General features: G+C 36.8%; 1 protein-coding gene and 1 long non-coding RNA gene across 2 annotated transcripts in view; one reads left to right on the top strand and one right to left on the bottom strand.

The window, feature by feature from the left end:
• The window catches only part of LOC102167944, an 82,494-nt gene that overhangs the window by 63,565 nt on the left and 2,234 nt on the right, over nucleotides 1-16,695 (top strand). The gene's annotated exons all lie outside the window — the stretch shown is intronic.
• Nucleotides 9-16,695, bottom strand: part of CAMK2D (calcium/calmodulin dependent protein kinase II delta) — a 305,299-nt gene continuing 288,612 nt past the window's right edge. The window contains 4 exon segments of the mRNA NM_214381.1: nucleotides 9-433; nucleotides 1,814-1,909; nucleotides 3,744-3,972; nucleotides 5,892-5,986. Of these exon segments, the coding sequence (NP_999546.1) occupies nucleotides 1,843-1,909; nucleotides 3,744-3,972; nucleotides 5,892-5,986 (391 nt within the window). The 3' untranslated portion in view covers nucleotides 9-433; nucleotides 1,814-1,842.

The following is a 16,695-nucleotide window of genomic DNA, read 5'->3' as shown; positions in this document are numbered from 1 at the left end:
TTTTTTTTTTTTTTGGTTAAACAAACAAGCTAAAACAGATGATCAGCAAAGAGTTTTTAAAAATTTACATTTCTCTTACAAACGGTCATTCAGAGGACGATGATTTTGAAGTCTCTTAAGTCTTGGCATGAACACAAACTGGATGACTAGGCTGTACTCGGAATATTGCGGGGTTTTTTTTGTTTTTTTGTCTGACCTCCCCTTATTGTCTGCCAACAGTGATTGAAGTTTGCATGGAACATCCCCTTAGAAGTGTAAACAATGTATAGGAAGGAATATATGACAAATGATGCATCACATATGCATTACACGTAGGACCTTCACAACTTCATGCACTCAGAAACATGCATGAAGAGGAGGAGAGGACGGCCCAGGGTTACCATCCAGGTGCCTTGAAAACAGAGAATGCAGAAGTGGCACTGTTGATATTTAGCTGAAAGGAGAAAGGGGAGAAGGGGACATAAATTAAACCGTTTTGCAAAATATAGACGTGCTTTGCCAAAGATGAGGCTAGGCTATGATTTTATAACTCAGCCAAATAACAGATTGAAAATACTATGAATAAGCGATCTTTGCTGGCAATCATTAGAAGAGAAAATGCACAATGTTAAACAATTAATATTGATGTCCTAGTTTAATATTTTATCTTGGCGTTCCCATCATGGCACAGAGGTAATGAACCCAACTAGTACCCATGAGGACGCAGGTTCGATCCCTGGCCTTGATCAGTGAGTTAAGAATATGGTGTTTCTCATGAGCAGTGGTGTAGGTCACAGAAGCGGCCACTTCTAGCCTGGGAACTTCCATGTGCCGTGGGTGTGGCCCTAAAAAGACAAAAAAAAAAAAAAAAAAAAATTATCAGTTTTTCCAGTCAGAGCTAAGGTGGAAATAGTCAGGGGCTCAGGTTTCAATCGCATGATTAAATCTAAATCTACAGGTTAAGCATTTGCTTTTACCAAATTAATAAATGAATAGTATTATTGGGTTGAAAGAGATGAAAAGTTTAAGTTCATCCTTTAGCTTTTATTATTCTTAGACTCCACTTGAAATCAACCCAGAAGTCAATTTTACAGCTTCAAAAATAGGGAAAATGTGATTTTTCTTATTTAATTTGGAGCTTGTCTTTCTTTAAACCAAAAGCTGGGAGCACTGTTTCTTCAAAGCTCTGACAAGGTTCTACGCCTTGAACAGGGAAAAATTTACAACAGTACCACACATATCTGAATCCTTCTAATCCAAGTTAAGAAACAAATCTTAAAAAACAACACAGGCATGAATTTAATTACAGTCAACTTTCAATTATCCTCTGGAATGGGATTTAAAACCCACTTTGTGGGTTTTAAATTTCAGCTTGACTTCTTCCTCGTGGTCAAATACCATTATACTCGGTCAGGCACAGCAAATTAATTTACATATTAACCTTAGCCAAGCATGGAACCAGAGCTGCAACCTCTTGAAAAACAGTGCGACACTAAAGAATCCTAGAGTCTGGATAATTGAGAGTTGCCTGAATTGACCGGATAGAATTGACTTTTGAGGTGAACACTCCAGGAGATTCTGAAATGCCACAACCCATATGCTGAAGATAGTGTCTTCTCCGTGCTTATTATCTTGGAAATAAGGGTTATGTTACAAAACGATGCCAAACGTTAGACTCAAGAGCTCATGCAAAAATGCCATGGATTTTCAAAGACCTTGTTTTCATTGAATATAATGCAAGAGAAAATATCCTCAAAGGGAAGAAAAACAGCCATGCAGCTATTCAGTCATTAGCTCCAATCACAAAGTATCACGGAGCAGAATGTTTACTTACAAGACCCATATGTGAATGGTTTTCAGGCCTTAGATGTTTTGCCACAAAGAGGTGCTTCCTGAGAAGTTTTCTTTCCCATTTGGAATACAGGATGGCCTATTAAGAGAAGCCCCATTTAAGCCACCTGGCATAAAAGGAAGTTTTCTTAAATAGGCTCTATCCCATAAACACTTTGGGAATGGCAGAAAACCCTAACCTTCCAGTACTGTATGAATGAAATCCCTTCGGTATTAACTGGCAATTTGTGCTGTACCTCTTTGGGGTAAAAAACAGAAATGCACAAAAATGGGTGTCTTCACTATCATTACATTCCTCTTGTCTTTCTCTTAATTACATAGGTTGACCTTTTTGTTTTTCTTACTGACCCACTTTTTACAAATCTAACAGTGATAATCTACAGTAAGGCTATGAGTAGGCCACTGAAAACCACTGTGGTGGGATTGTATAAAACTAAGACATTTTGATTGATTCTCTGGAGTTGAATGGCTGTTTATGTGACCATGACTCTCCATCCCACGCCTCCCCGCCCCACCCCACCCCACCCCTGATATTAATAGGTGATCCAGATGAGAGTCTGGAAGGAGATCAGCAGTGCGCCAAATTTCTACTGAGTCTGAAACCCCTTCTTGTGTCCATCTCACCCCACTTTATCAATGCAACCTTTACTCCAGCTGGAGCCAGCCTTCCTTAACCGTGATCCTCTACCATATGAAACTAACGTCTGATATTGTGCTTTTCCTCATGATGCTCCTTGAACTTGGACCATCTCCCTTTGTTCTTTCTATCCTTCCATTTCTTCAAATTGTACTCCTCACTTAAGACCTTGTTCAAAGTTCTATCTTTTACATACTGTATACTTACCAACTGTTATTAACAGTGTGCTACATTGGTCATTCATTCCCTCTGCCCTGAAGTTGATTATGAAATTGTTATAATAGTTTTATAATTTTTCCTTGGTAGTAGAGATAAGCTTCTTTCTAAACTAAAATATAAGTTCCTTAAGGGCAGTGTCTTTTACCTTGCATTTTATCTGGCACAAGTTAAGCATCTAGGTGATGAGCGATAAATCGACCAGAAGAGCAAATATCTGAGGTAGAGTAGTGTAATGAAAAAGATGCTGAAATATCTAATACCTGATTTTAAATGCTGTATTTCATAAATTTCTCCTAGTATTTATAATTGAGCATCAGTAGAGCACCACTAGAAAAATCTATGAAGTTCCTGATACCATATGGTATCTGCAGGGGATTAATTTCAAAACTCCCCAGGATACCAAGATCTGCAGATGCTCAAGTCCTTATATAAAACGGTATAGTGTCTGTGTATAGCCTACTCACATCCTCCCCTATACTTTAAATAATCTCTAGATTACTTATAATACCTAATACAATGAATATACTATGTGAATAGCTGTAAATACAATGCAAATGCTATGTAAATTTGCCTGCATGGCAAATTTAAGTTTTTGGAACTTACTGGAATTTCTCCAACCCTGGAAATTTTTGATCTGAGCCTGGCTGGATGTGTGTGAGGAAACCATGCGATAAAGGGAGTTGACGGTATTGGCCATTTTAGAAACCTCTTCCTATTTCTCCTTCCGCCCTTTGTCTGCCAGTTGTGACAATGACATCACAGGTATTTTTCCATATGAATTCCCCTTGATTTTAAGAGAAATCATCTTGTTAGGGTATTCTTTAGTTCCTACCTAAAACTACTGTCTACTCTTTAGGGCAAGTCCCAACCCACAAATGGCTAGTCTGATTGATCTTTCCAGAGAAATACAGACTGCTTCTTATGAAACATTAATTCCCACCAGTGTAAGTGACCACTAGCATTAAATAATGTATGCCACACTATTAACAATGGAATAAGTAAAAGACGCTGACCATGGGTATATTAACAAAGAAGCTGACAGCCTGGAAATATTTACTTGATGGGTACTGTTGGCGACCCAGAGCGATGAAAATGAACATTCTGCCACTTTCCATCCCGGCGATGCCACACACGTGTCTCTTCGGACTGCATTGTTTTTGGCATTCCGCTGCCATCCATGTACTGTGTGAGCCTAATGTACGCTATGCAGGCAGCATCGTCACCTACCAGATGAACGTGGGGGTTCAGGATAATAGTGTGGATTGGTTTATTGCTTTTGGACAAAGCTGAAAGAGAACAACATGGAAAACAGAATTTAGTTTTTATGTAAAGTAAACGAAAACCAATAATAACATGGGTTGGGACCAATAAATGGAATGCTATTCACTCATTCAGCTATTAATTAAATGTACTAGTTGAGTGTCTTGTGCTCTGCAAAGTATAAAGAAGGAGAGAAAGAGCAGAAGTAGATACAGTCATTATTTTCTTTGATTTCCTTTGTAGCTAAATTGTATGCCACTCTGAAAACTTTGGGGGCAAAAGCTGGAGAAACATATTTATTTTTAATGGGAGGTGGTTCGAAACAAGCCATAATGCAAACAGAGATGGAGAAGGGCTGGCGCAGGTGCACAGAGCAGTTCCTGTCTTTCAGTGAAGGAACCGCTGGGGCAGTTGACAGATATCCTATGGTCTTGTTCATTTTTTTGTTAGTTGGCGAAACACATGGGATGGGGATATATCAAGTATCAAGCATGGAGACTGATAAACCAAATAGTCTGGCCATGGTGTGAATTTGGTTCTCCTTCTCAGCCTGTGGATCCTTTATTTAGCAGCATCCATCCTATGTTAATATGGTTGTGGTCATCCAGAAAAAACAAAAAATTTGGCATTGGCCATATAGCCTGATTCCAATCCTCTAGCTCATTTCTTTGATTGAGCAGCCCTCACTAGGCTCCAGCCTTTGTTGTTTTGACAAGAGCTTTTTATTATAGTTATTCAATGACTAAGAGATGTGAAGATTTAGTGCAGATAATTGACTGATGATGTTACTCTCTTAGATCACTAAAACAGACTGAACTGTTTTATGTATTATCCAAACATGCTCCCCATTCTCAGGAAAGAGCTGAAGAAATTACTTAGTGCTACAGACAGATAAAAAAAAATATCCCATTTCTGAAGATGTATTTATGGAAAGCAATGATGTATGGTGTTTATGCTGAGGTAAGTTAAAATATTAAAGGGTTAACTATTAATTCTTTTCCTAGAGGTGATATGATGTCATTCGAGAGTCAGTTAACAGTGCTGAATGGAACACAGAATACGAGAATATTTACTGAAGCTTTGTTAAAGCCGATTTATCTTTGTCTGCTTGCAAATGTCCAGTGCATATAAGAAAAAGCAATTCATTAAACATATCTTAATGTAAAAATCCATGCCAAGGCAGACATTCTCATCAATACTTGAAATTACTGGACTTGAGCTTGATGGTCCTGATTATTACTGCAACTCCTCTTTAATTCATCAAAATCTCACTGCAAAAGGTGAATTCACTGTCTGCATGATGCAGACACAACATGATACCTAATGTCTTTAGATGTAAGGAAAAGGAGAAGGATAAAAGGAATTTCTGATTTACGCTTTTCTTGGTGACCTGAAGTATTTCTGCAGGAGTTTTCTTTGGTCACTTTCTCTGAAATGTGGCTGTTTCCTCTGAGACCATGAAAATTCTTGGAATCTAAATTGAAATATTTACCTGATTACTAATCTTCATTTACATTTTGCCTTGAAAGTGAGCACTAATTATGCTTGAAAGCACTCCTGGCATACTGTGGTTTCTTTAATTCTTTCATATATAAACAATGTTTTATGAAAACCTGAAATAATTCAACACTTTTTTAGGTAACTCATTTCAAAGCTTATATTATATGTACATTTACTGAGAATTCTATGAGGTGCATTTAATCAATATCACTTTTTATATAAATGAGATTTTTCAAAACATACTAAAATTTTTAAGGCTGTTAAGTTTTTCAGTTTCAAATATAAAAAAGTATGATATAAAATTCTGGACTAAGGTAAAAACTCTCATAGCAAGAAATTGCTAAACAATCTGTAAATATGGGGGAAATTCAAATAAGTTAGAAAAGGCAAAAAAAAAAAAAAGAAAAAAAGAAAAGGCATGGTGTTAAATTTAGAACAAATGTACCATTTTCAAAGTAGAATCGATGAAAGTCCATTCCTTCCACTAAATTACCCAAAGCTTCAGGTTCAAAAGCAGTAAGGCCTGGGTCACAGATTTTTCTGTAGGGAAAATAAAAACAATACCTGGGTTAATATATTTTGTTGTTTCACACATATCCATTCTTATTAAACAGTGAAGGAAAGAGTCTTCTAAAAAAACCCACTACGCATAGAGGGTGGGATCAAGATGGTGGAGGCATAAGACGTGGCACTCACCTTCTCCCACAAACACATCAAAAAAGAACCATCTACCTGCTGAATGATTCTCACAGAACATCTACTGAATGCTGGCAGAAGGCCTTAATCCTCCGAAAAGGTCAAGAAACCCTCCACATAATTGAGTAGAACAAAAGGAAAAAAAAAAAAAGAGAGAGAGAGAGAGAGAGAAAGGAATCATGATGGGACCAGCACTCCTGAGAGGGAGCTGTGAAACAGAAAAGGAACCCACACCCTGGGAAGCTACCTAACTGACAGAGAGATGAGCCAAGACAGAGGGATCTCAAGGTTGCCAAGAAAACCTCAGCAGCTGGACTGAAGAGGGCAAAGGAGAGTGAGAGCCACACAGTTCATCTGCACCACCAGCCCGGAAACCACAGTCTGAGACGCTTGGGTGGGGGCTGGGCACTGAGACTCAGGCTCTGGAGGTCAGTTCTGGGAGAGAACTAGGGCTGGCTATGTGGAGACAGCCTGAGGGGCTAGGGAGTGGTGTGCCACAGACAGGGAACCTGGGGGAGTTCTGGGCTGGCAGGAGAAGTGAGGAGCCATTGTTTGGGAGAGCAAGAAGTGGAGGGGTAGACTGCCATAGGAATATCTTTCTCTTTGCACACGTGGATTCTTGGAGGGCACGTCCACGGGTGATAGGCCCTTCTGTGCAGGCTAAGCATGGCAGGGCACCTCTTGTGTGGTCTACAAAAGGCAGGGGCAAACCACCACAGTCATCTCAGACTCCAGAGGTGAGCTTGGCCCTCCACCATTAGGGTTCTGTGAACAGGCACTACTTGTAGCCCCAGTCACCTCAGAGGCTGGCACGGAGAGGGCACTGCAACTGAGCACCACCTGTTGTTGCTCTCACTCCTCTGGGGATGCACACACCTTGCTGTTGCAGCTGCCAAACGCTCCAGGTGCCACCTACTTCCGCCTGAGGGTCACTTCCACTTCCCAGGGCCCTGCAACTAGGAACAGCCTGCACCACCTTCCCACACGTCCTTGCCACTGTCAAGGGCCCAGCAACCAGCTACTGGCTACTAGTCCTGCCCAGTGCCTCTCTCTTCCTGGAAGAACGTGCAATACCTTATCAAGGAATGATAGCCTGCAAACACTGAGGAAAGAGACAGCAAGTATCCATGCCAAAAATAAATAGTAAGCCCTCACAAAATACCCAGGGTCATTCTCGCATATAAATAGTCCTCCAAGACTACAGTAGTGGTTTTTCCTAATAAATACACAAAATAAGAAAAATATAAGCAAAATGAAGCAGCTCAGGAACCATTCCCAGTTAAAGGAACAGGAGAATTCCCCTGAAGGAGCAAACAATGAAACAGACCTCTGTAGTCTAACAGACACTGAGTTCAAAAAGGAGAAAGTAAAAATACTGAGGGATTTAAGAGTGAACCTGAAGGAATTAAGACCGGATATGAACAGTAATGCAGATTACTATTGAAATGAACTAGAAAATATAAGGAGGAGCCAAGAAAAATTTGAAAATTCATTTGCAGAGATGCAAGCTGAGTTAAAGGCCCTGAAGAGCAGAATGAATAATGCAGAACAAATTAGTGACTTGGGAGATAGAATAATGGAAGTGACCAAATCAGGAAAGAAGACAGAAAACCAAGTGAAAAACATGAAAGCAATATAAGACATCTATGGGACAATATAAAGTGGGCCAATCTATGCATAATAGGGTTTCTAGAAGGAGAAGAAAAAGAAAAGGGGATTGAAATATATTTAAAGAAATTATGGCTGAAAACTTCCCAAATCTAAAGGAAACAGAAATCAAGATAATGGAAGCCAAGGAAAAAAAAAAAAAAAAAAGACATAGGAAGCACAGAGGGCCCCAAATAAGTTGAATCAAAACAGGCCCACACCAAGATATATTATAATAAAAATAGCAAAAAGTTAAAAGAGAGAGTTTTAAAGGCAGCAAGAGAAAAACATAGTTAATTATAAGGGAACCCCAGTAAGGCTATCAGCTATTTTCTCTATAGAAACACTACAGGCCAGAGGAGAGTGGCAAGATGAAGTTCTAAAAGGGAAAAATTTGCAGCCTAGAATACTCTACCCAGCAAGACTATCATTTAAAGTAGAAGGAGAAATAAAGAATTTCTTCAACAAATAAAAACAAAAAGAGTACAGCAATACTAAACCCATTCTAAAAGAAATACTGAAAGGCTCCTCTAAATAAAAAAGAAGAAATAGGATGGAAGGAATCACAATTGGAGAGTAATCACTTAACCCTGTATACAAAAACTATTGTAAAAGCAATGATAAACACAAGGAACAGTAGAAGGATAAACATGAGGACATTAAAAAAGGACATCAAAATCATAAAATGTGTGGAAGGAAAGTAAGAAAATCTACACTCTGTTTTTCTAGAATATGTTTGAGCCTATAATGACTATCAGGCTAAAGCAAGCAGATAATAGGAAGGAGTTAACATACTAGAAAAACGGAGCAATCACAAATCAAAACCAAACAGTACATCCCCCAAAACTAACAAGTGAGGACACAAGCACAAAATAAAAGGAACACAACAGACTGATCACTAGAAATGAAATTGAATGTGTAATAAAAACACTCTACAAGCAAAAGTCCTGACCAGATGGTTTCACAGGTGAATTCTACCAAACACATAAAGAGATTATAGCCATCCTTCTTAAACTTTTGCAAAAGGTTGAAGAAGGAATAATCCCAAAGACACTCTCTGAAGCCACCATCCCCCAATACCAAAACCAGACAAAGATACTTCCAAAAAAGAAAATTACAGGCTAATATCTTTGATAGATACAGACACAAAAATTCTCAACAAAATTTTAGCTGACCAAATCCAATAACATATTAAAATGATCATATACCACAACCAAGTGGAATTCATCCCAAGTTCACAAGGATGGTTCAACATAATGCAAATCAATGAACATCATAGATCACATTAACAAAATAAAAGTCAAAAAGCACATGATCACCTCAATATGCAAGATGCAGAATAGCATTCAACAAAATCCAACATCCATTCATGATAAACTTTTACCAAAGTGGCTATAGAGGGAACATACTTTACCATAATGAAAGACATTTAGGACAAAGCCACAGGGAATATAACACTCAACAGAGAAAGCCGAAAGTCTTCCTGCTAAAATCTGGAACAAGATAAAAATGCTTACTCTCACCACTTTTATTCAACATAGTAATGGAAGTCCTAGCCACAGCAATCAGACAAACAAAAGAAATAAAAGGTGTCCGAAATGGAAGAGAAGATGTAAAATTGTCACTCTATGCAGATGACATGATACTATACATAGGAAACCCTAAGGAATCCATACAAAAACTGCTTGAACTGATCAACAAATTTCAGCCAAGTAGCAGGATACAAGATTAACATTCAGTAATCAGTTGCATTTCTGTATACTAACAGTGAAATATTAGAAAAGGAATACAAATTACAATACCTTTTAAAATCACACCCCCAAAATTAAATACCTAGGAATAAATCTGAACAAGGAGGTGAAAGACTTATATACTGAGAACTATAAAACACTAACCAAGGATATTAAAGATGTTTTGTAAAATTTGGTTGTGATGATTGTTGTACACCTATTAATGTAATAAAATTCACTGAGTAATTAGAAAAAATAAGAATAAATAAAATACAATAAAAATAAATAAAATAAAATTGAGAGTTGTACATAAAACAAAACAAAACAAAAAACCAGGAGTTCCCATTGTGGCGCAGTGGTTAGCGAATCTGACTAGGAACCATGAGGTTGCGGGTTCGGTCCCTGCCCTTGCTCAGTGGGTTAACGATCTGGCGTTGCCATGAGCTGTGGTGTAGGTTGCAGACGCGGCCCGGATCCCAAGTTGCTGTGGCTCTGGTGTAGGCCGGTGGCTACAGCTCCGATTCAACCCCTAGCCTGGGAACTCCATATGCCGCGGGAGCGGCCCAAGAATACCAACAACAACAACAGCAACAACAACAACAAAAAGACAAAAGACAAAAAAAAAAAAAAAAAAAAAAAACCAAAAAAATGGAAAGCTATTCCATGACCTTGGACTGTAAGAATTAATATCATTAAAATGGCCACACTACCCAAAGAAATCTACAGATTCAATGCAATCCCTATCAAATTACCCATGACATTTTTCACAGAACTAGAACAAACAATCAAAAATTTCATATGGAGCCATAAAAGACCCAGAATTCCAAAGCAATCCTGAGGAACAAAAACCAAGCAGGAGGCATAGCTCTTTCAGACTTCAGCCAATATTACAAGCCCACAGTAATCAAGACAGTTTGATACTGATACCAAACAGACACACAGACCAATGGAACAGAACAGAGAACCCAGAAATAAACCCAGACACTTATGGTCAATTGATCTTCGGCAAAGGAGGCAAGAATATAAAAGGGGATGAAAAAGACAGTCTCTTCAACAAGTGGTGCTGGGAAAACCGGACAGCTGCATGTAAATAAGTGAAACTAGAACACGCCCTCACACCATGCACAAAATAAATTCAAAATGGCTTAAAGACTTAAGAAAGACACCATCAAACTCTTAGAAGAGAACACAGGCAAAGCATTCTCTGACATTAAACATACAATTTTTTTTTTTTTTTAGGTCAGTCTCCCAAAGCAATAGAAATAAAAACAAAAATAAACCAATGGGACCTTATCAAACTGACAAGCTTTTGCATAGCAAAGGAAACCATAAAAAAAAAAAAAAGACAACCTATGGAATGGGAGAAAATAGTGTCAAATAACTCAACCAACAGGGGCTTTATCTCCAAAATATACAAACAATTCACACAGCTCAACAGCAGACAAACAAAAAACCAACCAGCCAATTGAAAATTGGCAGAAGATCTGAATAGACATTTCTCCAAAAAGACATACAGATAGCCAACAGGCACATGGGAAAAAATGCTCAGCATCACTAATCATTAGAGAAATGCAAATCAAAACTACAATGAGATGCCATTTCACATCAGAGTGGCTATCATTACTAAGTCTAAAAATAACAAGTGCTGCAGAGGATGTAGAGAAAAGGTAACCTTCCTGCACTGTTGGTGGGAATATAAATTGGTATGAAAAAACACTATGAAAAACAGTATGGATGTGCCTCAGAAAACTAAATATAGAACTACCGTATCATCCAGCAATCCCACTCTGGGGCATATATCCAGACAAAACTCTTATTAAAAAAGATACCTGCACCCCTATGTTCACTGCAGCACTATTCACAATAACCAAGACATGGAAACAACCTAAATGTCCATTGACCGATAAATGGATTAAGAAGATGTGGTACATATACACAATGGAATACTACTCAGCCATAAAATAGAACAAAAGAATGCTATTTGCAGCAACATGGATGGAACTAGAGACTCACACTAAGTGAAGTAAGTCAGAAAGAGCAAGACAAATACCATATGATATCACTTATATCTGGCATCTAATATATGGCACAAATGAACTTATCTACATAAAAGAAACAAATTCATGGATTTAGAGAATAGACTTGTGGTTGCCAAGGGGGAGGGGGAGGGAGTGGGATGGACTTGGAGTTTGGAGTTAGTAGATGTAAAGTATTCCATTTGGAGAGGATAAGCAATGAGATCCTGCTGTATAGCACAGGGGAACCATATCAAATCACTTGTGATGGAACATGATGGAGGATAATGAGGGGAAAAAAAAGTATATGTATGACTAGGTCACTTTGCTGTACAGCAGATATTGACACAACAGTGTAAATCAACCATAATAAAACAAAACACTACAAATAGAGAATTTTTATCATAGGCATTGGCAATGCGGTTTGAGAAGCCAGCTCTAAAAAAGAATTTTGCAAAGATCTCAGGCAAGATGATAACCAGTCCAGTACATGATAATCTATAATACATGATACTCTACAACATAATACAAAAGGAGTTTCCTTTTGAAAACTTTTACTTTATAATTTCCAAGGTGAATTCTCTAAGCTTCTTCTAATTACTCAGTTTCTAGTTGTTATGTTTATTATTTTTTAAGTGCTCTCCAAGTCCTCTGAAATCAGCTTTGGCATTGAAATTAAATACTTTTGGAATAATTTTTGACACCATCTACCTTCATGTCAAACATCTATATATGACTGATTTGAAGGCAGGTGTCACATCCTATACCTTCTGGTCTTGACTCCTGCAAGACAATCAAACTTTAAACACAGCTTAACTAACTTTTAAAATAAAATTAATGAGAGATTCAAATACACATTAGTTTTCTTTTTAATCCTAGAAATGAGTCAAGAAGATATATCATTTTAAATATTTAGAGAAAGCCAATGGGCTTTCTTTTGAGAAATCTGTTTATTCAACAAAGAATTATTAAACACCTACTATGTAGCAGATATTCTTTGAAACAAACAATTGTAAGACAACAATTAATACTTGCCTAGGAATAAATAAGAAGGGCTCAAAAACCAGATTACTTATATGTGGAACAGGAAAGATTTAGGAGAGAAAGAAAATGAGAGCTGGACTTTCTGGAAGGAGTAGGAGTTTTCCAGGTGTGTGGAAGGAGATAATTGGAGGAAGGCAGCAAGTGCAGATGTTTGGGGAATGATGGTTAGCTGCTTGATAATGGTGAGCATTGGGACTGCTTATATACTGTATGTATTTAAGTCCCATGGAAACAAAGACAGTTATTTCTTGGGGTTTGGGATGATCAGGATAGGCTTCTCGGAGAAGGTGGCCTAAAATATGGATTTAAATAATTAGTAGAAGTTCACAAAGTTAGATAAAAGGAATAAAAGTGGAAAGATTTTGGATTATTTATCCATTTGGTGGGGTTACAAATACTTTCATATGGAAATTCCCCACATGGGAGGCAAAATGTTTTAACTGTTCAACAGAAATATGTTTCGAAAGGCTCACTCATTATGGTTCTTGAAAGTATCATTCATACTCAATTTTTTTAATGAACACTTTTAAAGTAAAAAATACTTTTAAAAAACCACAGTGATTATTCCTTGTGGTAAAGAAAGCCTTAGGCAGAGGTGGGGTGGGAGTGGGTAGGGATTTTAAACTTCATCTCAGACTTCCCTGGTGGGCAGGTATTAAAGCTTAAAGTTAAATATTAAGTAGCAAATGAGAAGAACAGTGTTCCTATGGTAACAGGGCTTTATGCTACCAGCAGCTATTAACTTTCTCTATAAATACGGTTTTTGGTTGTCAACATTAGTCAATCAAAAGTTTTGACTATTTTATATCAGCACCAAAATCCTTTGGGAGTCACTATACTATGATGGATCTTTTTACCCAACCACTGATTAAATATATGTATGTATCTCTCTCTTCTCCTATCACAACCTTTGGATTAATAAAAGACTTGCAAAGCTGCCACTTGACCTGTGAGGACGTGCACTCTGAACACTCTAGTATTCAAAAAGCTCCCAAATGAAAAGTAAAACTGCCACTGTTTGCAGATGACAGGATACTATTCTTAGAAAATCCTATTAAGATACTACCAGAAAACTACTAGAGCTTATCAATGAATTCAATAAAGTTGCAGGATACACAGAAATAAATTAATACACAGAAATCTCTTGCATTCCTATACAATAACAATGAAAGATCAGAAAGAGGAATTAAGGAAACAGTACCATTTACCATCACATCAAAGAGAATAAAATACCCGGGAATAAACCTACTTAAAGCAGCAAAAGACCTGTACTCTGAAAGTATAAGACTGATGAAGGAAATCGAAGACACAACGGATGGAAAGATATACCATGTTCTTGGATTGGAAGAATCAGTACTATCAGTTGCTTCATTTACAAATATTTGCTCCAATTCTGTTGGTTGTTTTCTCTTTATGGTTTCCTTTGCTGTGCAAAAACTTGTAAGTTTAATAAGGTCCTATTTATTTATTTTTGTTTTTGTTTTCATTACTCTAGGAGGTGGATCCGCTATGGTTTATGTTAGAGAGTGTTCCACCTATGTTTTCCTCTCAGAGTTTTAAAGCATCTGGTCTTAAATTGAAATAATGCCATTTGGAGCAACATGGATGGACTTAGAGATTATCATACTAAGTGAAGTTAGTGAAAGACAAACATAATATCACTTATATGTTGAATCTAAAAAAAAAAAAAAAGGATACAAATGAACTTATTTGCAGAACAGAAAGACACACAAACTTTGAAAACAAACTTATGGTTACCAAAGGGGACAAGGGGAGGGATGGCCTGGGGGTTTGGGATTGCCATACACACACTGTTGTATAGGGGATGACTGGCCAACAGGGACCTACTATATAACACAGGGAACTCTACCCATAGTCTCTGATAATCTATATGGAAAAAGAATGGGCGTATGTATATGTATACAATCACTTTGTTGTATAGCAGAAATTATCACAACATTGTAAACAACTATACTTCAATAAAACTTTTAAAAAAAGAATGAATATTGTCAAAATGAGTATATTGCCCAAGGCAATCTACAAATTCAATGCAATCTCTGTTATATTTACCAATGGCATTTTTCATAGAATTAGAACAAAAAAATTTTAAAATTTGTGTGGAAACACAAAAGACCCCAAAGAGCCAAAGTAATCTTGAGAAAGAAAAACGGAGCTGGAGAAATCAGGCTCCCTGACCTCAGACTATACTACAAGGCTATGGTCATCAAAACAGTCCGCTACTGGACAAAAATAGAAATGTAGCTCAGTGAAACAGCGTAGAAAGCCCAGAAATAAATCCAGGCACATGTGGTCAATTACTCTACAACATAGGAGGCAAGAATATATAATGGAGGAAAGTCTCTTCAATAAGTGCTCCTGGGAAAGCTGGAAAGCTACATGTGAAAGAAATTAGAACATTCTCTTACAATATACACAAAAATAAACTCAAAATGGATTAAAGACTTAAATATAAGCCCAGATATTATAAAACTCTTAGAGGAAAACATAGGCAGGACACACTTTAATATAAATCTTAGCAACATCTCTTTTTGATCTACCTCCTAGACTAATGAAAATAAAAACACAAATCAAAAAACAAACAACCCAATTAAAAATGGCCAGAAGATCTAAATAGACATTTCTCCAAAGAAGACATACAGATGGCCAAAAAGCACATGAAAAGATGCTCAACATCACTAATTATTAGAGGAATGAAAATCAAAACTACAATGAGGTAAAACCTCACTCCAGTCAGTATGACCATCATCAAAAAGACTACAAACAATGCTGGAGAGAGTGTGGAGAAAAGGGAACCCTCCTGCACTGTTAGTGGGAATGTAAACTGGTGCAACTACTATGGAGAACAGTATGGAGATTCCTTAAAAAACTAAATATAGAATGACCGTATGCTCCAGCAATCTATTTGGAGAAAAGCATAATTTGAAAAAGATACATGCACCCCAATGTTCATTGCAGCACTATTTACAATCGCCAAGACATGGATTGTAATGTCCATCAACAGAGGACAGGATAAACATGCGGTGTGTAAACACACACACACGATAAAGATTGTGTTATATATAATGGAATACTAGCCATAAAAAAGAACAAAATAATGACCTTTGCAGCAAAATGGACGGACCTAGAAATTATCATACTGAATGGACAAAATCAAGCCAGATTATAAGCATAGAAATTAGTGACCTAATATGATTCCAAAGAATTTCTTTATTTAAAAATACCCTCTTCTAAATTATCTGATGATACAGGAAATGCTGTATTTTGCCTCTTTTGCCTGGCAAACACCACAAGCGAAACATACCCTCTACCATTTCACAGGAGAATGCTACTGCAAAAGGAGATTTTTTTTAAAATTATTATGTTTGAAGAATTACATGCGTTTAACAAAGTTATATCAGCCAAAGGAATTAAAGGGAACAGGTCCAATGGCACAGAATTCTAAACAACCTTTAAAAACTGTTCAACTGTTTAATTCTCTGACAACAAAGAGTGTTTTTTTAAACTCCATTTCTTACTATTTCTTCATTTTAAGTATACTTTTATTAGGTCATGTTAAAGAATTGATACATATAAATATATCTGTATGTATATGCTTTGCGTTTGTATGCATTTCAAACACAGTTATAAGAAGCAGTCATGGATTTAATTTAGTTTTTATATTCATTTACTCTCTTCTATACTTTATATCTGGCTGTTTATAACTGATGATAAAAAAATAACATATAAAACTTGGAAAGAATAAGGAAAAAAAGTTTCATCTCCCAGAAGCAACATCTTTTTTCCTTTTAAAAACCAATTTGTCATTTCTCAATCCATTTTTATATTTCTCTTAGGTAGCTGGAATAATTATGTACACACTTTTATATCCTGCTTTATCTTCAGGGAATACTCATAAGCATTTTGGCAGATTGCTAGAAATCTGCATGAACATCCCTGGTACCATAATGTTGAATATATATTTATAATTTTTCACTATTTTGAATAATGCTTACATAAATATCTTTGTTCATTTTTGTCCTTGTTTTAAATTCAAGGTCCATGCCCATGTTAAATCTTTATAAATAGAAATATAGAGTTAAAGTAGTAATTTGAACTT

Source organism: Sus scrofa, chromosome 8 (genome assembly GCF_000003025.6).
Source record: "Sus scrofa isolate TJ Tabasco breed Duroc chromosome 8, Sscrofa11.1, whole genome shotgun sequence".
Classification (NCBI taxonomy): Eukaryota; Metazoa; Chordata; class Mammalia; order Artiodactyla; family Suidae; genus Sus; species Sus scrofa.
The sequence above is the reverse complement of the archived record's forward strand: the minus strand, read 5'-3'. Positions and strand labels throughout refer to the sequence as shown.